Source organism: Dromaius novaehollandiae, chromosome 8 (assembly GCF_036370855.1).
Source record: "Dromaius novaehollandiae isolate bDroNov1 chromosome 8, bDroNov1.hap1, whole genome shotgun sequence".
In the NCBI taxonomy this organism is placed as follows: Eukaryota; Metazoa; Chordata; class Aves; order Casuariiformes; family Dromaiidae; genus Dromaius; species Dromaius novaehollandiae.
Window position 1 is genome coordinate 28,182,686 of NC_088105.1, and position 25,520 is coordinate 28,208,205.

At 40.1% G+C, this 25,520-nt stretch overlaps 1 protein-coding gene across 3 annotated transcripts; it reads right to left on the reverse strand.

Moving 5' to 3' along the window:
* Nucleotides 1-289: 289 nt before the first annotated feature.
* On the reverse strand, nucleotides 290-23,798 carry PTGFR (prostaglandin F receptor). Of its 3 annotated transcripts, none has more exons than XM_064516027.1 (3): nucleotides 23,699-23,798; nucleotides 21,958-22,484; nucleotides 290-2,586 (listed from the first exon to the last, which is right to left on the reverse strand). In XM_064516027.1, the coding sequence occupies exons 2-3, from the start codon at nucleotides 22,423-22,425 to the stop codon at nucleotides 2,281-2,283; spliced, it is 774 nt and encodes a 257-aa protein (XP_064372097.1). In that variant the 5' UTR covers nucleotides 22,426-22,484; nucleotides 23,699-23,798; the 3' UTR covers nucleotides 290-2,280. The 3 variants fall into 3 exon arrangements, with proteins under 3 accessions (XP_064372097.1, XP_064372095.1, XP_025962287.1); XM_064516025.1 differs by having other exon boundaries at nucleotides 21,637-22,484; XM_026106502.2 differs by lacking the exon at nucleotides 23,699-23,798 and adding an exon at nucleotides 23,362-23,537 and having other exon boundaries at nucleotides 21,637-22,484.
* Between the last annotated feature and the right edge of the window lie 1,722 nt (nucleotides 23,799-25,520).

A 25,520-nucleotide genomic window follows, 5' to 3' on the forward strand; every position in this document is an offset into this window, starting at 1 on the left:
TCTCAGTGATGCTTTCATTTGCATTTTCTAAGCATGGATCATCAGAGCTTGGTCTTACCTGCCTTAGTCCCTTGATTTCAGCTGGGCTACTCATATAAAAGTAAAGTGGGTCTAGACTCAGATCTCCTATTTAAATTCTCACTATCCTCCTAGCTACCTTCACACTATTATCATGTGTGTGAAAGGCACTGGTTAGCTTGAAATCAATGTGAGGTTTTTTTGTAATAAGGGTTATCTTTCAGTAACTTAGGCTCCCTTTTGTCATGCAAAAATATCATCACTCTCAAGATACAGTTTGATAACTTTAATGACGCTCTGCAATTTACATTCAATATGTACCAGTACACAAAATATAAGAAATCACATATACATATAAACTTTTTTGCTTGTTTTACAATTCAACCAGTATGAACTACACAAGCTACATTTATTCACATAACAAAATGGAACATCGATGAGCTTCATTCACTGATCAAATATCTCTACAATTTATGGACCAACATTTTTCTGCGGCTGCTAAAACAACTATTTCCCTTAAACAACAAATAATTTATGTCAACAGATACACTGGCATCACACTCTATGAAATGAAAAGGCCAGACTGAGCACTGACTTAACACTCTCACTGATATCAGTAGAACTGACATGAAGCAACAGTGCCTGGTTTATACCAGCATCAGCTCTGTGCGTGTTTTATCAACTCTACAATGGAGGAAATAAATCACACAGAAATTCTTTAGAGTAAATGAAGCCATTTCATTTCATTATGGGTTATTTAACCCATTTATTTGTATCCTTTTTAAAGTAAGAAGGAAGTAATTTTTAAACCAAAAATAAAAATATTTAAACCTTTTGATTTTTTATTTTTTGACTCAAACTGTTCTCACATACAACATGAATTTGTATTTTGTGAACAGTTTTGGTCCCTCAGACTGCATTCTTGATGGATTAATTTTTAACTGCTTCATCCAAATCTACCAACAATTCACTAATGAAGCTATTTGAAGATAAGTAAGTAAAAATAACATAAGGCATTTGCATCTTAAAACAATATCTCTGCTACAAAGTCTCACTTTTGCTTTTAAACAAAGTACAGTCACAAAAATTAAAGCTTCTTCTAGCAGCATTAAAGGTAAAGGGTCCCCTGTGTGAAGTGCTGGAAACTTTCTGGTACCATCAAATATACTGAATATACTCAGCACTTAAGACACCACTTAAGACACAGACCCTGCAAAAACTGAGTACACAGTTTGCTTTCACAAACAAACACACACTCACAGTGCAGTTCCCTGCAAAGGTGCTCATTTGTTCACACACAATTTTAATGTGAGACAAGTGTGACCTTCTACAAATTAAGCAGATGTGCCTTATAAGCATTTCAATACATGCATTAGGGGAACTCTTCAAGAAATTTGCTTCAGTTTGGGGAAAATAAAACTGTTCTTTATACAGACTAACCATAGATTTATGTCTGTTAGTTATAATAAAATCTATTGAAAGGACTAAAAACTGATCAATAGATCTAAAAATGTAACAGTAAACAAGCTGAGCTGTCTGCTTCTAATTCCCATGGGGATCACATGGTACCTAACGTTTTATCAGCGATTTGAAAGGAACATTTCCACTGAGAAAGTTTGCAGCTCTCAAAAAAATTGGCGGAACAGTAAATACTTAAGAGCTCAAGTCATTGAACCAAACAAACGAGATCATTTAGCAAGCTGGACACAAGCGAAGTGTCTTTCATACATCCAAATGGAAAATTCAATGCCTAGAAGCAAAGAGTACCCTCTGGAATGGATGGTGGACTTAGCCCTAGGAAACAGCGACTCCAAAAAAGATTTGTGGGTATCACCGGCAGATACAATCTACCCCTCTCTAAAACCACCTTGGAGATAATTTTCTCACTCGAATGTGTTCTTAAGAATTTTGGCAGGATTCTTAAGAAGCTTGCCAAAAGTAAAAGATTGTGTTGGGGAGGGAGGGAGGAAGGGAGGGAGTGCGTGTCTAAGGAACGCTGTTCACTTTAGTACCTCGAATGGAGAAATATAAGATGATTTACCACTATTTTATTACTGGTTTTGGAAGGAATGTATTCCAAAGCGAATTAAAACATTCAAGTGCCTCTTTTGGAGTAGCAATATCAAACTGGTAAGCAACAAGAGCAAACCACTCACAATTTAAAACAAATGCCAAACCACTGAGCCTTACAAGGATTCATTTTACGGTATGGCCAGTGTATGATCCTTGCCTCCATCACTTCTTCATACACTATGCTTAATTTCATTGCCCTGTAGTGCTGAGCGGCTGTAGATTTATTTGTTTGGAACTTACCGGAGACTCAGATATTGCTGCAACCTTTAAAGAATTCTTGATGGAGCTGAGTTCCCACATGTGTAAGTTTATGATGTGTATGCCACAACATCCCCTAGTAATCTTGTACAGGTTTTTAAGTACGGCTTTCCTAAGGAGAATGTATACCCAGGGATCTAAAATCTGATTCCACGTTGCCATTCGGAGAGCAAAAAGTATTGTTTCGCAGGTCTCCTTTGAACGATTTTCATTTATCCCGATTCTGGCCATAGTCACCTGAAAAATGGAATATTTTTTAAATTACATATCAAAAAAGTACATCAAGAGAGCATGTAAATGCATGAAATCATTTCAACATTATCTTTTATCTTCCTGCCTTCAGAGCATCAGAGCATCTCAATTACAAAGTAAACATTTTTGTGCATGTAACATCATTCTAGAAATCTCATATTTTATAAAGGATGTACATCTGTCTCTACTGACCTGCTGAAACTTGAGCAGAGGATGGCAACTAGCCAGAGAACATCCTTCAAAAACGGGGATTGATTTGAGGAGCAAAGACTAACAAATTAGCTAGAATTTGAACTAGCAAAGTGTGCCAAGACTATTCCAGGGTTGGATTTTTCAAGTATATAGGCCACTGTTCTCTCAGACTGGAATATTTTTACAAAGGGTATTAACTTTTTTCACATTTTCCAAATAAAAGTCTGCCTAAGGAATACAGCACCTTGATTTCATCAAAAAGATTCATAAATCTTAAGCTGCAACAGAACACAATTCATTTACCTCAGAGAAGAAGGGGTTCAGAGGTTTCTACCACAATTCAAGCCACAGTGACAAAGGCCACTGCTACCTCTCCTCTTACTAATGGGGAAGAGGGCGTCATTCACCTGTGGAGGCAACAGAAATGCTGCACGTGGAGGGACCTCCACCAGCCCACCGCTGCCTGAGTCAGTGGTTTCACATCAGTGGAGACATTCGTTTTCCAGCACAGCTCAACAGGATCACTGCTGGCAGAGAATATCCAAAAGCTACGCTAACTCAGTACAGCTCCCCAAGTAATGCCCCTCTTCAGAGTTGCGCCTAAGCTGTGAAACACCAGACTTGGCGAAACACAGGCTGACAGTGGCTCATGCCCTGCAGAGACCTCCCTTATGGGCGTTCTGCCACCGAGGTTTTGTAACCTGAGTTCCTGTGTGAAGAAAGCCTGGCAGTGCAAAGCCAGGAATCTGCCAGTAGATGGTAAATTATCTATCTCTATTATTAATGTTAAAAGCACATGAAGACTTTTTTGGTAGAAGGATGAAACACTACAAGGCTTTTAGTTCCAAGTCCTTTAAAGTGATAGAGTAACTAAGAAACAGGATATTTTACAACTAATACTGTGAGTTATTGGGTGCTGAAAGGTAGGGTCAGTTTGTCCAGTCCAGAAACTGGTACTTGCACAGAGATACCTTATAAAAAAAGAATATAAAAAAAAGGAATACTAAAAAAAAAAGGAAATGAAGAGAGAAAACTACCTACCACTCAAGAACCCAACAAACGTCTTATTTCTTTTCAAATGACTCGCTGTATTCCTGGGCCCTGCCTAAACCTCACAGGTCACCATATCAGAGTATGAACTTGAAGACTGGAACAGAACTAACACATAAAATGAGACTGCATTTGCTTGGTTAAGCATTTGGTTAAGTGTTTCTGTATGGACATCTGTGGGAGCAAAGAAGAGAGTCCACAGAAATATTCTTAGGGAAGCTGGTAAGACTGGCAGCAGCACAGCTGGGAACCAGTATAAGGAGGAGGAATGTCTGAGCATCACGCCAACACAAACAGCTATAACTCAATTCCCTGAATCTGCTTTTCACCCTACAACGGTTGGGTGCATTCCTTTCTGACATCAGCAGTCCACCCAAACTTGGACAACTCCTTTGGCTCCTGTATGGGATGTTTTCTCAGGACAGTCCAACATTTTATTCATTAGAAGTCCAATACCGCAAGCCAGACTCGGGTAGATTACTCCCCACTCATGCAAGTAGAACTGGGCACAGAATGACAGCACCACAGAGTTCATATACCAATGGCTTTATCTGATTTATTGTATGCTTAGCTTAATACAGACATATAGCTTGCTAATCCACTTCTTGATGTTTGTGTGTGTACTTCAAAATTCCATTTTCTTATCTTGCATTCTGCAAAGTTAATAAATAATGGAATCCTACGCCTGGAGGAGGAGGCAGCAAAGGTTGCCATCTACAAAAAGCTCCACCGCGATTTTGTAAAACTGTATTGTTTTCTCACATTATCTAGCAAACTTGTGAGATTCTTTTCCATCTAGTATTAATCACATCTGAATGAATCCTCTTTTTTTTTTTGCTGTTTAAGTCAGTGGCGAAACAAAGTGCCTTTGTTTTGATTATAGATTTACTTCAAAGTTCCATTTAATGATCAGGACAAGGAAATTTGTTATATAGTTGTACGGATACTGACATTTGGAGAAGCTTCATTAGCAGGACATTAAAGTTACTCTTTGTGAATACTGGACATGCACAAAATAATATATTTAAACTCTTAAGTAGCAAGTATAGGTTATATACATAACTAAATGCTTAAGCAACTCAGCTGTGAATCCCAATAGTGGGAGTACTGAGATAAAATACTTTATCTGCAGATTTTGTTTCACAAAGTAAGACTTTTCTAGCCATGTTACTTAAATTATTTGAAAGTATTATTCAGGAATAAAAAACTATTTGCTTACTTGTATCACTAAAATCAATATAAAATGGTAGCTTGACTTTTTAAAGCTCTGTGAGGCAGAGGTACAGGCGTGGGCTAACACAGAAATCTCAGCCCAGTTCCAGGCACGAGAGATTCCTCAGTATTTTTATCCTAAAATATCTGTGGCAGAGTAGCAGTAGGGACAGACATGTTACCATCACATTGTCTCTGAGGGTGAAGTGAAATAGCTTCTCCACTTCTCCAAAGGGCCTGCATTGTCCTGGGAGATCTTCCACATCTTCTGAGAAAACATGTAGATGGAAGACTGCATGCTTATACTAGCAAAGAGAGGCCAAAGAGGAAAATACATCCTGGCTACTGGAGCATTGCTACAAAAGCAGTCTCATGAGTTGTAGAACAAGACCCTGAACTCCAACTGAAGGAGGGTAGAATGAAGCAAGGTCAATATAAATTGCTACTTTATCACATTTTTAGTTTCAATGTTTTTAGTTAAATTTAAATTCAAAAAATACTATTCTTAAGTCATTCTGAAATAATAAACAACAAAAAAGGCCTAATACACTACCATCTATTTAAAGTGTTTCATTGAATTAAAACATTCAAACAGCCTGTATTTGCTCCGTATGTCTAAGAAAGCCATGTCCCTGAACTGGTAGAAGTCATTGGCTCAGGAACTGGAACAAGAGCATGCTGCCATGCTAAGCTAACGTCTGAGAGCAGGACCTCTTCTCAGGCACAGAAAGGACACTTCTTTTTCTTCTTACTTCACTAATTCTGTTCAATATTTGTTCAAAGGCGTGAAACCAATTCAAAGACTAAAGTTTTTTTCCTATCCTGTAGGCCCATCAGGTTAGTGTGATTAAGGAATTCTGCACTGTATAGCCACCAGTACATAAGCGGTGAAGTAGCAAGAGGCAATGTGATACCTGGTTGCCTTTGATGTCTTTAACTGAATTTAATATCCACACAGATTCAGCGGTACGAATCAAAAGAAACAAAAAAATCCTTATCTGGTAAATAAATAAATAATAACTCATGACATTTTAAACATATTTAGAAATGTAAAAATTAAGAATCTGAGTTATATACAATGTTTATATGCATACAGCTGCAGTATTTCTCCCTGGTTTGCAAAGAATAAAAGTACTACACGATATAACAAATACAATTCAACCTTTCTTTAGGAAAGTAACTATAAGAGCATCAGTGTAAAACATTGACTTTTTAAATCAAAGCTGTCTGCTTGTAGGATATAAAGCTACTCTGACTCATGTTAGTCCTTGCTGGCTTAAGGAAAGACCTGAGATTTCCCTGTCGCTAAAAATATAGAGAAGTCCAAATGTGTCAGGCAAGAACTTGACACAATACATTAAACATCGCCATCCCTTTTTTCCAAAGTCAGGTTTCACAAAACACCAGCTTACTTTGCAACATCCAGAAAGTCTGATGGAAAACTTTTAAAAATTTTTGGGATTGTTGACTTGTACAATTTTGCATCCAGGAGACAGCATCAGAGAATTGTCACTTCCCTGAGGGACAAAGCTCAATGCAACAAATTGAAAAAAATAGCTCCAGAGCTTCACACCACTCTCCAAATATAAGCATCATGTCTTTAATTTCCCTTCCAATTGGATCTCAATTATATGAGAACAACTAATAAGCTAAATGGCAGGGCTGCTTAGTCACATTCCTGTCAATACTCAACGACGGCCAGTCAAAACAAGCAGCAGACTTTACAGCTAGTTAGGAAACAAGACAAACTGTGCATTTCGGCTTAGCAGCTCTAAATCCAGGTCCTACCCTTGGCTTCAGGAAACTGGATAAAAACAGGTCACCAACAGATTGATTTGGAAAGCAGAGCAGATGGGCCAATTTTGTTATGTGCAAACATAAATATCAGAAATTCTCTTCTCTGTAGATCAGCCTTCAGAGGCTCCACCTATTCCTCATCCTTTGTACCCGTGGGAACCTTGCAGACTCTCCCAAACCTCCTCCTCTTCCCTTGGGTTTTATTACAAGCATAATTACTTTAATAATAAGATAATCCACAAGATAAACCACATTAATGGAAGACCACGGTTTGACAAAGCTGCTTTTTCAATACTTGCTGAGTACTTTTGTTTTGTCACTGTCACGGATGCCTATGCTGAATCCAGGGGTGCAAACCTCCTTCTCCTGAATCACACAGAAAACAAGGTGGTGTTCTAGTGACTTTGGTTCACTCCATGGAAACAAGCATTATTTAATTATTCTGAACTTTCAGAAGTTTTCAGAACTTCCATTATTCATATGTGCTGCAAACAAGTTGCAGTCTGCTACAGGCAAGAGCTGGCTAGAAGAGGATATTTTGTAGTGCTTCATAAATACAGAATTTAAGAAAAAAAATACACAAAAGAGGGAGGGAGTAAGAAAGAGAGAGAGAGAGGCAGAGTGAGGGAACTATCTTCACATTTTATCTATAATTTTATATCCCCTAAGAACTGGGGTTAGAAAAGAAGTACTTGCATCAAATTACCTGTACTATGGCTATATAGATATTACAGTATGTAAAACAAAATATTTTTTGCAACAGAGCAGAGTATACTTCATTTTATTTTTTATTTGATTCTATATATATCAGTTCAAAAGCAAGGGCTTCCAAAGAAAATGTCATGTAGAGCACCACTTCTGCCACCACCACAATGTAAACATATACACTGTACTGCTTTTGGCACCTACCACTTTCTATGTTATAGATCTGCAAGTTATGTTTTTCCCCTAATGATTTCCTCTCCTTTTAAAAAATACGTGGACTATTCCTTCAACTACAACTATCATTTAGTCTAGCAAGTAAATTTTAACCAGGCACAGTAATTTTCTTTTAAAAATTGTGTATTTAAAATGGAATTGGAGAAGACAAAATGCACCAGCATGTTTTCCTTCATGCTGAAGTCCAGACAATACTTTTATGGGGATATGTAATATTTCCATGTTTAAAGTTTTGCAGGATCAGGTCTTAACAAGCAACTATAAAATAACAGATTCCCCTTTTCTCTCAGGTACACTTCTGTGAAAAAATAATGATGCTATTAAAAATTAATAATGGATCCACTGACTCATTACTCAGTTGGAGGAAAATCTGTGCCTACCTCCTGAAATCAAGTTTTGGTCCGATACATGTAAATCAGAGATGGTAACAACTATCTGACATTATATACATCCTTAAACACGCAAGTTTACTTGCTATCCTGTCAAACACAACTAGTTTGAGAAAGACCTTTGCCACATCAGAATCACACTCCTCTATGGGAAACACAGAGCTCTAAGAAATAGGCTGAAGATCAGAAAAGATTCAGATGAATCTTCAGGTAGCTGAGGTATGCCAGAAGCCTTTTGTACAAGTTTATTTAGCCTCCATGTGCCCCATATTTACAACCCAAATAGAGCTCAGTAAATGTTTTAGAGGTACTGTAAAGCTAAAGGCACTCACAGCTGTGAGCCATTCCCAAAGCACTACTGCTGTGATAAAAGTAAAAAAAAAAGGGGGGGGGGGGAGCTCAGGAACATACAATATTTTACACGAAGTTAATGAAAATAGTTTCTATTATTCTTTTCTCAGACTCAGCTGATTCTGAGATCAGGTGATTTCTTATGGGCACATGACACTGCTTCATGAACATATCATCGTTTAGGGTTTGTGTGCCTTTTCTCATTTTGGTAAGATCAAAAGTTTGAAGTGGTATATCTTCAAAATTGGTAGGACAGATCTGGCAGGACATCAACTGAACATCCAAGAAGGGACTGCAATAGAGCAGTATATACATGTCCTACAGCCATTTTATTGAAATAAGGCTCTGTGGGTATTTGCTAACCAGCAGTTCAGCTACAGCTGAATTAGCAGCATAATCACTTCTCACTGATGCCATTCAGCTCTTCTGAGCTTTCTGCTCTTCTCATGCAGGCCCAGGTCTGCAGAGGACCTAATCTATATTGCTGCATGCTATTACTGTGCTATTAGAGACAGCATGATATTTTCACCATCTGTGATTTTACAGATTTATGCAAAATACTAATATATGGCAACATACTTTCTGAACAAACATTTGGAAATATGTCATTTGAAATTAGATTTTTATGCATATAAGAGTTTCTCAAAATTCCTGATAAAAAATGTGTCAAGACATTATACTCACTATTTATATTTTATTCACTGGCTTTGGCATTATCATGCTCTGTATGATGCATGAATGCAATTATGAAGTAAACATTATCCAAAAAAAGGACTTTTTGTGTGCACAAGATAGCAAACCAACTGGAAGTGGAGCTTTTATCTTCTATCCTCTCTCCCTTGGAGGATACATGTTTTGCAGCAACATAAATTCAGTTTGATCTTGAACAGGTGACCTCTCTTTGTTCCTCCAACAGAATCCAAATCTTTTCATCTTGGATTGACAGTCCTTTTTCCTTCCTTCCTTCCTTTCAAGCCCTCTCCTGAAAATCAGGAATACTTTGGTTCAACTAACTGACAATAATTACTCTCATGGCTTAACTGATTAGCTTATTTGAAGGAAAAGTAGAATGGATATAGATACAGAAGATTTTTAGACCTGAAAACAGAAGATGACTTGCTTCATAATGAAAAGATAGTGTCCATATCAAAGTCAAATAAACCAGCTGTTCCTTGAGCTACATGTTTTAAAGTTCAGAAGAAGCCTGTTTCCATAGAGTAAGAAACATGATGCTGCCTAACAACAAGACATAGAGCAAAAATCTCTTGTACAAAAAATAAATTTTATAGCTGAAATGAAAATATTCACTAGCCAGAAATGCTGAGAGAAACTTTACAGTTTAACTGCTAAATCTTTTGGGACCAGAAAATAATACAGCATTTCTAATACTGCATAATAAGGACTGTCATGAGAAATACAATCAAACAAAGTAATCATTTAGGGATATAAGCACTCTATGTATTTAGGGTCCATTCATTCTTCCATTAGGGTCAGCTGGGAAAAGCTTCAAACCCTGAAAATCGGCTATCATTTCCTCTTTTATTGCTTTGCTTTTTCAGTTTTCCACACTCAATTAGAAAACAATCATTTTTAATGGTTAAACAAATATTCTCATTGATTTAGAAGCAATAAAACTTCTCTCACTAAGAATGAAGTTAACTTACAAATACCTAAAGAAACACAACAGATAAAACTGGGGCAGGGGGAGAAAAGAAGTGAGGAAATACAGAAAAGAGACAACATACAGACAACTTGGAGGAAAATAGGAGCTGCAAAGGTCCACAATTATAGAAAGAATTCAGCATTTAATTACTATTATGCAGAGGATCAAAACAGCAGCTTAGAAGTGGACTGTCATTTCAAACATCACCACGTTCACGCTGCTTTATTTCTAAAGGCATACTCCACTAGATTTACAGGTCTGAGCAGAGATACAACACAGATTCAGCACCCACCAACCAGAGGCAAACCTGCCACCTACTTCTTTGAGAGCAAGGAAGTGTTTGTTATTGCATAAGGAATGCCATTCTTACTTGGCCGTTTTTGTTATCCTCTCAGATCTGTTATTTTCATCTAAGAATTCAAGAATTCACATTAGGCAGAATTCTGTAAGGATTCCTTGGACAAATTGCTCCTTGATTTCACAGGAATGCCACATACACACAGGCTTCCAGGCAAGAACTACCGAAACCACAGATACCCATACACATTAGAAGTGTATAAAGAAGGGGAAAGAATTCCATAATGAGTCAGTCATGATATATATTGGCATTTTCAAGTCTCTTCGAGGATCCAGAAATGCAGACAGCATTGATGTGTGACCACGCCAGCAAGACCTCAAGTAATGCCTGGTCCAAAATAGTGAAGAACATGTTATCTACTAATGGAGTCAGTCCTTCAGGTTAATAGTCTGAGAAATTATGGGGAAAAAAATGTTTATTTGTAATTATGTTTTATGCCTATTTATTTAGCATATATGCAATGTATATAGTGGAGGAAAAAGAGATCATTTTAAACATTGAGTGGAATCACTGGTGAATTGGAAGCAACAGTGCTATCTGATTTGCAATATCTGCAGATCTGGCCTAATGAAAAGGAAAATGTGCTGTGTTTCTTTTAATGTTGTAAAAATATTCACCTTTATAAAAAAAGGCTTACTTTACAGATCATTCTGAAGAAGTGCACTGAAAAACTAAACTGAAATACCAGGGCTAACAAATTAATATTTGCCAAGTTGGAATATATCATTTGCAACTATTTTTTTTTTTTTAATGTTGGCAAACAAATTAATCACTGTAAACTCTAAAAGGGATTGCTGTGCAGCTGGACAACCTTTTAGGTGGAGAAGAGGAAGGAAAAAATCAAATCACCATTTAAGAGTGATTTATTTCTCACTACTTCTGCAAACTCACGTTCCTTGTAAACCTAAATGACCATTAAGTGAATTCATTTTTATTTCTAAATCACTAATGAACTGTAAATCCTAAAACAAATTGCTATCCCCTACATGGTCCTTGCTGCCTTACCTCCTTCTTGCTTCCTCCTCTGTTTTAATGTCTCTCCGTGCCGTAACACAGCAGGGACTGCAGCTGCCCATGTCCCCACTGACACAAGGCTCTTCTTCCCCACATCTTCACGTCCTAATATCGTTCATAGCATGGGTGACAAGGACGCTTAAAGGCAGACTCACTAAATCCTGTACATCCTTATTCGCTCCTGCAGCTATGGGGTGGCCGTGGAGCAAACGTGTCATGAGCTTACGCACTGTTAAGTTACCTGTGGCCGCTGTCAGAACAGAGGTCTGGGATAGCAGGCTGGGGACTCGAGATCTGTCATTAATTTCTATTTCTCCAATGACAAAGTAATCCTCTGCTTCCATGAGTTTAGTATCGAAGCCTCGTTTTCTTGAAAACTCAGTCCAGGACACCACTCACGCAAAGGCTTGTCTTCAGCCTTCTTCAGGAAATCATACAGAAACTCAGGTCCAATGCCGTTCAGACCTGTGCTTTGCTGAACGAGGTCTTTATGCTGCTCACTAAAATGAGGACCTGAGAAAGAGCTTACGAGCTGCTCTGCCGTTCCCTACCCTGCCTGCAGCAGACAGGAGGAATCCAGGAGAAAGTGCATTACTCACAGCACCGCTCAGGGTCATTTTACACCCACCCAGCTACTTTGTCTTATCCAATATGAAAAGAATGAATTGCAACTACTATAACCTCACTGTAACTCCTGCTCTAAATTTCTGCATGCTCTGCTAACTGATCATGGTATTTATAAGAGCGGCATTTATAGAACCCAGTATGGGACTACGCTCCTGCTTTGCTGGGCACTATACACACATACACGAAGGACACCTCTCCTCAGGGAGTTTATAATACAAGTAACCAGATACAATTCAACAATTTATGCATATTTTAATGTAAAATTTAAGTCTTAAAAGCAAATTAAATAAGAATGAAAAATCAGAATTAGAATCAGTGAAAAACTGCTCTATTTTAAAGCTATCAATGCCTTTCTAGTTTTACTTAGCAAGTGGTGCCTTAAAAGCTTTTACCCGAATATTGTATTTTACCCGAAGCGGATTCAAATAATGCTCTCGAATATGAGCTGATTATACACTACCATTGAGATAAAGAACTTCTGCTAGAAAGCAATTATCATCACCACGAAAAAACTAAGATTGTGAATTAACACCATAATAGCATAATAAGTGTATCACAAAATATATGAAAGTATATGGCAGGCTGAAGTCTGTCAGGTTGCAGCTGGTCAATACAGAGGACTTTCTGGAATTGTTCCATGAGACTGTGTTTGTCCAGGAGACTTTTCAGCAACAAGCTTACCATTTAAAGGCTTTTGATACTCAGTAAAAAGATCTGTCTTAAAATAACAACTGAAAAATGATTATGCACTGTATGACATTTTCCAAAAATGGTTATGAAGTACATGATATTTTCAAGCAAGAAAGGCCTCAATAAGTGTCATACCTAGGAAGTTGGAACAAGCCAACAAAATATTAAACAAAATTGAATGTATCTTATCATACAGACTTACTTTTCAATATCAAGCACAGAATTTGAGAGATGTAGCAGTTGAATAAGTAAGGGGAGGTACCGAATGGCAAATTTATTTGGCTGAGAATATTTCAAAATTTGTTCTTTCGGGATGCCAATTTTGAAACCGAAAAAAAAAAATTCTGTGAAAGTCACAACTATTTGGAATTAAATGTTCTTATTAGATCTTTTTGTTTTAATCTTAAATATATAATATACATTTAAAAATCAAGTGACAAGCAATTTTGACAGAAAAACAGGACCGTGTTGTTTTGAAAGTGCAATGTTTTCACATTGTTGGAAATCTACCTTCTCTACCTTTCCTCTTGTTTCCTTGTTTGGTTCCTGTTTTGGAAACAGGCCAGCTTCATTACATTCTGGTGGCACACTGGTTTCAGAAAAGCACTCTACCTCGAGTTTTTCCAAACAGCACAAGTAAACGTAAATAACAAAAACTGTAGTTATGCTCTATCAAAAGCCTCTGGTAGAGGACAGCTGTCAGTCTCGGCTCTTCTTCCTTCCCTGGCTCACATCATCACTGCAGGACGACCTGCAGTCCACTATTCGCTTCTTCTCCAGAATGTCTCTACTGGTGAGAGAATATCTCAGCTACTCAGCTCCCTGCCTTCTGGGAGAAGGAGGTACACACTTGATTTACAAGCATAGCCACATTTAATACCGAGTTTATAAGTAGTCTATGATAAACTATGCCCTGGCCACATTTAAAAACATTTTTAAACAGTGATTCATGTTTCTCAGACAGGCTTGAGACCAGTCAGAGCTTTACAAACTTTAAAAGATGAAAATAGGAGCAGACCACTTCTGAACACTAAAGCAGTATCTGTGAAATTGAGCATCATTTTAGGTGGACATCCTCTTTTGAGAATACCTAAAATGACACTCTGCATTTCTCATCTAACCTGGTGGAAATTTTCCCACTATTCCTCTTAAGAATACAAAGCAAAAGAAAGATAAACAATATTTTAAAAGGCATGAAAATCCAGGGGTGTCCAGTACAGCATATATGAATTTGAATAGGTCAACTGAATTTTTAAATGCATGAAATCAAGATTTTTTTCTTCTCTCTGCAAAAGCCTATTCTTTCCCTGGAGTAATTTTGTGGTGACAGATTTTTTTGTTCAGTTAAAAATTACCCAACAGACTGAAAAAAATGGATTTATAAACGGTCAATTCCCAATCTTTACTCATCCCATCTACCTATATTTTATGAAACTTATGCAGAAATTAATTACTGCCCCTAAACTGGTTGAAATCAAGTAATAGAGCTAAAATCTGTTGAGAGGGAAAATGCACACTCACATTGTCTAAGTCACTGCCTAAACCTTATTCCACAGGAAACTAAGCTAAAAAGTCATTTCAGTCTAACATTTCAGACTAACAAAAATTCCAATCAAAATGAATGTTCTCTTTCCCAGAATCTTATTAACACCTAAAATCAGAGAGATATTTTAAAATATCTTTTTCGGCTCTTATAAGAGGAATGGCACAGTAACATTTCAGTGATATAACCTTGAGTACATCATAAGCTCATTCAGAGGAACTCCAGCAAGAATTGAATTTTCACAGTGTTAAAGCATGTATTGAGAAACTCGGCTGGCAATTAAAAGATGATGATACGAGGGAGAATGAGAGCCCTTCTTCCAGCATTGCTTGAAAGACCAGCAAACCCATATGAGAAATTCTTTTTTTCCAGAGGAACTCGGGGAGCATTTTATTCAGTCCAATGCTTGCTCCTGTTCTGGTGGAGCAAGGCCTGAAGAACAACCTACAGCAGACAATAATCATTGCTGCATCGATACTTTTGACTAAAGAGCCATACCAAGCAGACCTTGGGCTAGCAAAAAGCCTTTTCCTTTCCCTACAAAATTGGTTCATTTATTAAAACCGTTGTGGCAGAAGTGGGCTCCTGAGATTAGGCTGCCCCAAGAGACAGGACAAGAACGCCGCAACGGTTATCACCATGGGGGCTCCTGCGGCAGGTCACCACTGCCGCAGACGGGTTGCGGCCTGACATTAATCACATTTCCTTTATTCTGGCAGCACGCTCCATCTTCAAATGGTGTCAACAGATAACGGGTTTCAAATACTTCAGCAAAACATGACATGCATTCAATGACAAAAGCCAGTAAAACCACAGTATTTATCACTCATTATCTTTTTGAAAATCTGAATCTTGAGGAAGAAACACATGAAGTGCATGACATTAACTTTTACAATGGCATTCAAAGCTGCGGTGTTAGCTAGATAAGAGTATTTAATAGTCTCTCTCTCGCTCTTCAGAAACAGATGACTGGAAATTGAAAACCTAATTTATTCTCGCTCAGAAGAAACCCTTAGTTCACAGTGCCTGCGCAGATACCACCTTGCCCGACAGCACGTCTTGCTGGCGGCTCTGGGGGGAAACGTGTGTCCCCACAGCAGCCCCCAGGAGACCCCAGGCACCGCCACAGGGCTGCAGGGGCTGCGCCGGCAAGGCGCTCGCCTGCACCTCGGGACACGGCCTGCTCCTCCTCGGCGGCAGCACTCCGCTTACGAAAATCACCAGCCAGAGAGCATGAGACAAGTGACAAATTTTTTAGCAACTATTTTGGTGTAGGGACAATAAAATCAACAATACTTGAAGGCATCTAAACAGCAGCAAAAGAGCCATGAGCCCATATAAACGATCCCCGTTGCACACACAACTGTCAGCTAGGATAAAGGAAATCCAAGCAGCCAGCTAATAAAAGAATACAGAAAACAGGAATGGCGGGACAGACCTCAGGGTGACACAGGTACAAGCGGACGGCACACTGTCCCTATGTGTATACAGGACTACACACACAGAGCCTGAAAGGAGACGTGCAGAGGACTGCCTTGGACAACAACGCGGGCGAAACACCTTGCGCTATCCACTGCTACACAGCCTAAGACTCAGTCACGTAAAGTACGTCACCCGCTGACCTCCGCCAACGCGTGAAAATGTGGAGTCTGACGCGGCACCGGCCGTGCCTGGGGCAGCAGCCCGGGGGCCGCGGGAGGCCACCGTGCCGCCAGCCCCCGCCGCCCTTCTCGCCTGCCCCGTCAGCCTGGGCACTCGGTCAGGGGCAAAAGTTTGGCAAACTAAATTCAGACCTAGGTGCACCCAAACCCACCACCGAGCCTCACTCCACAAGATGGTCAGAGGACAACACAAAGTCCAGATGAACTCGGAGAGACACAGTTAAAATAACTAATTGGAAAGGGAAGAGACGGCATGAGAAGAGGCTGCTAGAAATTAATCTAGGCAGTGAGAAAAGCAAATAAGTAAGGGCCAATTTAACCACACGAAATAAATAGCTGACATCTTTTCAAACCAAATGCAAGGGATGGCTATTTTCTGTATGACAGAAGGTAAAACTAGAATGAAAGTAGTAAGACAAATGTACAGAGAAAGATACTAACAAGAATAATTGTAATCTAAATTTAAATGCACAAGTATTTTTCCTCAGGCCAAAACTGTGTTCCACACAGGAAAAAGATTAGACATTTTTCCATATCATAATTTTTTCCTGCATAAAAATTCACTCTGAAATAATTCCCTCCTATCCGTAATTTCAGGAAGTTCACTTTGCTACTCCAAAAACAAAACTTAAAACATGTTTATGCTTTGAGCCCCGCAGAATTTGTCGTACTGAAGTCAGAATCTGCTCATACAAATGTAGCTCCCAAAACAAGCCATTTCAGGACAGGACAGACTTAAAGCCACAGCCAAAAGAGCAGCTTTATGTAACAATCTACTTCATCACTGATGCTTGTCACAAAATGCTCCAAACCAACAATTTGCTTTGGGAATCCAGCCCTAGGGGCCAAATTCATCCAACAAAATTCACATATCCTTAGCAAAAGACTAAGACTCTAGTAAGGATTAAAAAATAGATGACTCACTATATAGAGAAGTTAATATTTTCATAACATATTTTCTGGAATGACCTATCGCAACACAGAATTACTTGAATTGGCAGCTTAGGCTCTGGTAATCTACCACAGGCACAGAACAAACGTGCCTCTGTGAATCACTGATTATACAAATTATCAGAAAATTCATTCATTTCATGTGGCTTTTTTTGTGAATTCCTTTCCCCTCTCAACTGCCCAAACAGAAAGACATGTTTCCCTGTAAAGGAAGAAGCAGGTTGATCATCACCCAGCCAGCAGATCCCCCACTGTCTGTATTTATTTACAGAGAATTATGGAGATCATGATCTGCACGTGCCTAGACTGACTTTGTGGTCCTTCCTCCCCTCATCACAGTGCTCCATTACAGGATTTCCACACAGTGGCGAAAACCTGAGAGCACTGCTCATTTTTGAGGAGCAAGCAAGAGGGAGCTTCAAGAGGGGATCGGAAAGAAGTCCCTGTCCGGCCGCCCCAGGCAGAGACCCACATGAGCTATGCCACGGGCTCTCAGTTCAAAAGATGCTCCAGATCTGCAGGAATCTTAAAAGAGATGTTGTAATAGATTACAACATATTATTTGTATTATATAAGCAGACCAAAGAGAGGTGGTGAGTAACACTGGTGCCAGGCATGTCATAGAGATGGCAGCAGGTTACTGTGTCTTTTAAAAGAAATGGAGCAAAAAGCACCAAAAAGGTTCACCATCACTGAGCAGGTACAGAAGCCAAGATCAGTTCTGTGCCGGACACCACAGAGGAAGAGACAGGGTCGCAGGCCTCTAAAACCATCTGAGGATGGCTTTACCACAGAAGAATGATTGAATATGTAATTCCACTTTAAAAATATAAATTAAAATATAACAGTGAAGTAAATCTGCAGATGGATTACAGTATGGGGTGGACTCAGTTTTGGTAGCCATGCCCAATGACAGTTGGTGTAATATCAGACTAGACTAAAAACAGAAGAAAAATGAACAAACCAAACCCCCTGTCAGATAGATAATCACACCACATAAGTCCATGCTCTTGTATCTGTAAACCACATGTGGCATAAACTGTATCGCCTTCCTCTGCTTTCTCTTCCTAGGGTTTGTTTGGTTCTACTTTGCTTCAGTTTAGGTAGAGGCAATTCATTCTCACACAAGGTTTTAGTGTGTAAATGCATACATTCCTTGGGACGGACAGCGTGGGTAAAATTCTCAAGTCAGAGATTAACACTGGCTTCAAAAGGTCAAGATTTCACTGCGAGTATATTTTATTTGGCATCTAGCAAATGTGGGGGCACTTAAAAACGGAAAACAAGCAGTCTTTAATAAGATACTCTAGTATTTAAATGTTTAATATTTAAAAATGAAGAGCTATCTAAAGTAAGTATTGTGTTAGCTTTATACGGGGATTTTTCCATCCATTTGTCATATTGATTACTATTAGCTGTCCATTCACTAAGTGCACAAGTTTGCAAGGTGCCTACCTAGGTGTATATATTTATGCACATATATTTAGACATATGTCCAGTGAAGTTCTGATCTTTTAAAGTAAATAGAAGGCTTTCTATTGATTTCTCTGTGGACAGAATTTTACCTATGTGACTTACGTACAGCATTGGGTAAGAACCGTTTAAACAAGTAAACGAATGCAATACAAATTTGCATTTAGCTACTATAACTTCATCGATAGATACCTGCTCATATATTTTTCAAGAAACATTTATTTAGGCATATGCAGATTAAATTACAGAATCTAAACCACTAATTTCACAAATGAAAAGCCCTGAGAGGTTTCGGGTACACGGGATGTGTAGATTTGTATCAGCAAATCATCATAAATCATATGCCTTGATAAATTTTGGATCTTTTTAGGAGTATGTAGAGCACTGTAGCAGCATGTTCCTGGCAAAACTTTATTCTACTGAATCTGTATGCTCCACCACACTCCAATAAAGCTTGCTAAATTAATGCGGTGCTTATAATTCTATTTGTATTCAGTGGACAAAATACTATCAAAGTAAGTAAAGATTTGGTAATTTACAGAATTAATTTTGATGTACACTCTATGATCCTACTAGCTAAGAAAGAATATCTATCAAGGACTCCAGCCCTGGAAAAAAAAAAATCATGTACTTAATACTTGATTAGTGCCACTCATTCATACTGGGACTAGTCACATATGTAGAATTCAACAAATGCAAAAATCTTAGAAGCAGCAGGACAGTGACCATAAATCCATCTCACAATCTATGAAAGAATACATCACCCTCCTAAATAAATATGCTTATTCTTACACTACTCTGGATTCAAGCCACATATGACAGTTCCTAAGTACTCATCTCATTGTATTTCTCTGAGTATAGAAGTAGTTAAAGTAGTTAAAACACTAATCATCCACTTCCTTGAAACTTTGTTTCAAGAACTAAATCCTATTTTACACTGATTTTGTTTTAATTCTCCTTGCAAATGTACATTTGTCCATGTTAAAGAACTATTTTCCATATTGCCAGGCTAATTTTGGTGACAGTTTGGCTCTCCTCATTTCAAAAGAGATTCAGAAGTAAAGTACCAAGAGCCCTGAATGCTCAGAGAACACTACGAGATTTGCGCCCAGAATTTGTACAGCACCTGCTAAGCAAACCAGGGTTGCTTGTCCATCACCTCCCTCTCCAACGCAGTCTCAAAAATTATCAAGCACAAAATTAAGCAAGAAGTCATTCACCGGTCTACATCACCAGCTGATGAGAATGCCAATCTTAAGGCTCCGGAAAAAAAAAAAAAAATTATGCTGGAATAATTCATTTTCGATTACAATCTGGACAATGTTAAATACCTTAATGAAAGTAGCACTCCGATTTCATTAAAGATTGTGAAGATTAAAAAAATTGTATTTGTATAGTTAATAAAAGAGAGAGGAAAGGCATAACAAAATTACCAACAGTGAAAAAACAACCAAAGCAGTTGCAACTCAGTGTTTCTTCATATATTACAAGAATGAAATACTTTTTTTGAACAACAGCAAAAAAAAGTCTACTGCTCTTTTGACACCCAAAGGCTTTTGAAATGAAATTAATTGCAACCTTTAAGAATAGTTATTTTAAGTGAAAATAAATATTGAGAGTGGATAATATACTGCTTTTCTATGAAAAGTAAAGCAACTGAAGCAATTGCTTTTCTTGATAATTATTCTGTGTTTGCCTCAGACTAATTTAATGAGGTGAGCAAGTATCTGGAAGTAACTACGTGTTACAAAAGCTTGCTGTCATGTTCTGATTAGCATATTTATACGCTATACACAACAGTCAGGACGCTGACAAAAGCTAACATGAATTTAAACTATTTTGTGGACTAAGTCTAGAAATATCAATAGAGAAGCGGGAGAAAAATTCTGTCTCTATTGACACAAATGAGAGCGCTCTTGTGCATTTCAGTGAGGCACAGATTTAGATCCAGACACCCTCAATTTCTGCAATACTAGATAAACTTAGCTGCTACCTGGCCAGATATACCCAACTGCTGCAGCTAGGCTACGGTCAGTATCTGAGCTAATTCAGAACCGATTCAGGTACCTCCATGCTATACCATAGTCAGTGAGCAGATGAGAGGTAACTGGATCTGATTCAGATCTCAGACTTAATTTTCTATTTTTGTGAACCCCATGGCTAAAACCAAAATTGTTCCTCATTCACGTCAGGGGAAAACTATGGGACCTTGTTTCTAGGAAACAAATTAAGATTTAATATTATTTGTGACTTAACCTCTCTCACCCTAGACAAAATTAAAACTGCTTCAGTCAGATTTACTACACTAGACAGTCACAGTTAGTGTTAGCTTTCTAATGTCATCAGACAACAGAAGCCCTTAAGTTCTTTTCCATATCATAAACCTGTTTCTTTTGACACAGCTTACTGAGAGCGCACACACTAATCTGATCAACACTTACAGCTTTGAAAGAATCACAGCAGTTGTTGCTAGCAAGCAGCCCTAAGTTACATCTGGGACAGCCAAGAAAGAGCACCAAGTACAGAGAAAATCTTTGCTAGGGATTTGCCCAGATTACAAACCCAGACTGTGCAGACCTAAACAAAGTTTTTATATTAACCCCTTGTCAGCCACTGTTTGTTAACATAACTCTAAAGCAAAGTCCTTAATAACCTGTTAATGGAGAGGAAGATTTTTAGCTTCTTAACTGTCATCTTCCATAACATAGTTTGCAAGTAGCAGTAAATGACAATGAACAGACGACCATCAGTAAGACACGTTACAAACCACAGTAAAGACTGAAGAGACGTACCACCCAAGCTTTCACTGAATTTCTTGGGCAAGCTCAGTAATGGCTCCAATTTATTCTAGCCACCACTGCCTGCTTCACTGAAAATAAAGCCTTCACGGGCCCTGCACATTTAGCTTAATCTATTTCACTTATGATCAAAAGTGGAGAATAATTACTATTTTTGTTACAGATGCATAGGTACATACATCAGGGGCAACGTGCTGTAGAACTAATGCATTAAAATGTGGATGGAGCTGTTATCACAACTAAAGCACCTTAAAACCTGGAGATAAAAAAGGGTAAGTTTTAGACAGCGATGTGCATTAAAAATTGGCAAACACGTTAGGCTCTTACCAGGAATGGACTCCAGCAAATGCAAGAAACACACATTATAGCCAAGAGCTGAATGATCATTTCAAAATGATGAGATCTGCCTTGTCTTTGTTGACTTTTAAATTTGACTCTTAAGAGGGTAACTCCTGTGACAGCATTGCACAAGAATGAAATAGCAAGGGCCAGTAACCCAAGGCAAGAAAAAAGTAAGAGATAAAATCTGTCTTCCCAGTCCTCAACATGTTCTGTTTTATAGAAGCACCAGGTCCTCGATGCTTGAATTTGATAGGCTCTAAACCTAAGAATAGGCAGCAAAGCTATAAGAACAGCAAACAGACATACCATAGTCAACATCATTTTCACATGTTTAGAAGTCATTTTTGTAGAGTGAAATATTGGCTTAGTGACTCCAATGCAACGTTCAACAGCCATCACACTGCCCAGGAAGAGCGGGCACAAACCAAAGAATACCATGCAGATGCCAAAAACACTGCAAAGGATGTTGGACTGGTTAAATCGAATCCAGTCTTTATCAGATGCATACACAAACACTGCAATGGCTCCATTGATGAGGTGGCCAAAGAGGTCTGTGATAACCAAACCACTAGCAAGAAGCAAAAAGGAGGCTTTTGATTTCTGTCTAAATCTCTGATACGCCTTCATAAGGATTGCTATTGCAAGACTGTTGGACAATATTCCCACTGTCATGAAGATTATTGAAAAGAAAACTGAAATCTTCTTCTCTGTGTGGCAGGTTGTGTTTTTTAAGATTCCAAATCCAGCCAGCCCTGGTGATTTTGAACTGTTCATGGTTAGGAAAGTAGAGGCAGTGCTCAAAACATTTCAGCAGTCTTGCAATCGAAAGGCATCTGCAATATTAAAAACAAATAAACACACATTGTAAAAGGCATACCACTGTTCAAATGACATTTGAAGCAGAAATTCCACAATATTAGTCTGTGGTACAAATCTAATTTTCCTGTTTTCTCAGCGATGTGATATGGCATCACGTTTTAGCACACCAGACATAGGGTAAAACAATTATCTGCACACATTATACAATGTAGATCTAATGCACAGTATGTTTATACTCTGGATATATATGTAAGGTATACAAATAATGTATAAAATATATATATAATGCATATATAATGCACATGTACATAAAACATACATGACTCAGAGAAACCGTAAAGACATTCTGGTGGCTAAATCACATCTCTCAACAAAGGTTTTTGCGACATACTCCTACTATAGAAGTATTTATCAACCCAACTACAAGCAAACGTGAAATATTCAAACTGGAACTTTGTCAGATGATAATCACACTTCATTTTTCTTCCCCCACTGTTAAGCATTTATTCTCAAAACAACGTCCTAACTTCTTCCATGCAATTCTCTCACAATTGAACGTTTCAAAGCTTTAGTGTAACCAGTGCTGAAGCCTCCAGCTCCCCGGCTTCCTTCACTGAAGTATGAACTTCTCGGGTTGCCCCGTCCTTAGAAGCTGCCTTTTGCAGCAGCCAATTCCGCAAGTTACTTCACACTTTGTCTCCCGTCTACCGCCTCGGGACACGCGTGAGAGCAAAGACTTCTCGCGCAGCAGAGACCGGGCTTTACCCACGCGCCACGCGAGGAGGCGGCGGGGTCTCTCCGCGCCGAGCCGGTGCCGCGGGCCAGCACCGCGCACGGACGCGAAACGCGAGCGGAGCCGGCCGCCCGCGAGGACGCGGCGCTCGCTCCTACCTCTCCCCAGCGCCCTGCACGCCGCCGGCGCGCCCGCCGCCCTGACAGCCGCCCGGCAGAGCCGCCCGGCAGAGCCACGTGAGCGCGGCGGAGCCCGGCAGCCGGGCACGGCGCACCCGCAGCCCTCCCCGGACGCCCCTTTCCGCCGCCAGCGGCCCTTAAGTGTGCGGGGCCGGAGGCGGGGCGAGGCGCAGCGCTGCTGCCGCCGCCGGGCACGCGTGGCCGCGGGGCAGCGCCACGGGGGGCACCGCCACCGGCCGCCCCGGCCCCCGCCCCGCCTCGCACCCCGCCGCCCAGCCCCGGCGCGGATGGGGCGCAGCCCCGGCCCGTCGCTCACCTCCGCTCCGCGGCGCCGGGGAGAGGCGCAGCGCGGTGCCCCGCCGGCCGCCGCCGCCGCCTCCCGGCCCGGCGCCTCCCGCCCGCCTCCCTCCCCGCCCCCCTCCGCCGTCCCCGCTCCGCTCCCGCCGGCCACTCCCGGCGGGGCCGGCCGCCCCGGGCCGCTGCGGGCTAGCCCCGGTTCCGCACTGACAGCGAGGGGCGCCGGTGCTCCGCGGGGGCGTCCCTGGGCTCTGCTTCGCCCCCGGAGCCAGCGGGGGCAGGCGGAAGGAGCGCGGCCCCGCAGCGGCGCGGCCCGCGGGGCTGTGAGGGGGCACGAGAGCGCCGCGAGGGGAGCGGTGCCGCCGTTTGCGGGGGGGAGTGGGGCTGCCGTTGCCCCTCCGAGCTGAGGCGGCACCGGGCACCAGGGCCCCTCGCTGCCAGGCAGGTGCCGAGACCCTTCGGTCTTGGCCTTACAGATGACTGCTCCCCCGTCCCACCCGTGTCCAGGACCACCAAACAGGCCCCAATGGGATTTTTTGTTAGAAACTCTTCCCACGGAAATCGGTCAAAGTATAAAATCAAACTGTAAAATACTACAGAATTTTTCCATCTCTAAGAGCAACGGAGAACTTTCATTTGTTTTCACTAAGGCACCGCCTTGATTTGTACTACTCCCACCTCAGGGAGGCAGTTGGTTAGAAGCGAACGCTTGCCATGATGCTGCCACTTTCCCTTACCTCCATGCGTTAAGTACTGTGAATACAACATGCTTCTGCCTAATCCATTGGTGGGGTGGTACAGGCCGGCTAATGCCACCCATTCCCACTCCATTCCTTCAGATAGTATCTCAAGTCATACACAGACAACTAAAAGCACCATGTAATTTCCTTCTTCCCGAAAACATCTGTCACATTTTGGCATCTTACCATACGACAAGCAAAAGCAAACAGTTCTGCAACACAGTAGAAATAACTTCTCTTTCAATTTGGTCTGATTGGGACCTATAAATTCCCAGAAATTCTTTACAACAACAATAAAAAAATCTCAAAATAAATTATTGACCATTAAAGTTCAGTTGATTTTATGTTTCCTCTTCCAAGAGTAAATCGAGATGGAGATTTCAAATTACAAACTTCAGCTTGCATTGTACCTTTTTTCCTAGCAGGATTTTTTCACCAAAATGAATTCACCTGAAGTGAAAGGCAATTCTGTTTAAAAGGAAGCAACGAAGTTGCTGGTACTTCCTGAGTGTGTAGTTTGGGCAGAAGTTAAATGGCCATTGTCAACTAGAGCAAGCCAAAATTTGGCTAACATTTTCATTTCCAGAAGGGTGCTGTCTTCTACGAAAGACGATAATTACTGAAGGAACAGGAAAATAATTAAGAGAATGGTAACTGAACTAAAGTCTGCTGCAGGAGGCAGACTTTCAACATTACAGTGCTATCTGTACTCCAAAAATCTATTCTATTAACAAACACCGGGATGTTTTATATCTCTGTGTATAATCCCTCAGCTGCTCTAAGCTAGGTGTTGAACGCTGGTGCTGGTTGCTTGGTGAATTCAATACTGTCAAGCTCATGCTTCCATTAAAGAGAATAAACCGTGTAATAATCAAGAGAAGAACAAAAAAAACTGAAGACAGATGTTTCAGTATGCTTGCAAAAATACAGTTAGAGAAAGAAAAAAAAGACAGGCTTGTAGAATATATCCAGAGAAAAGCACTGGTCTGCCAAAAGGAGAGAGAGTGAAATTTCAATTGCTGCAGAGATGGGAAAAGGAGAACAAGAAAGAGTCTTAGCAAAATAAATATATAAACTGCCAACACTCTTTTCAGACAACAG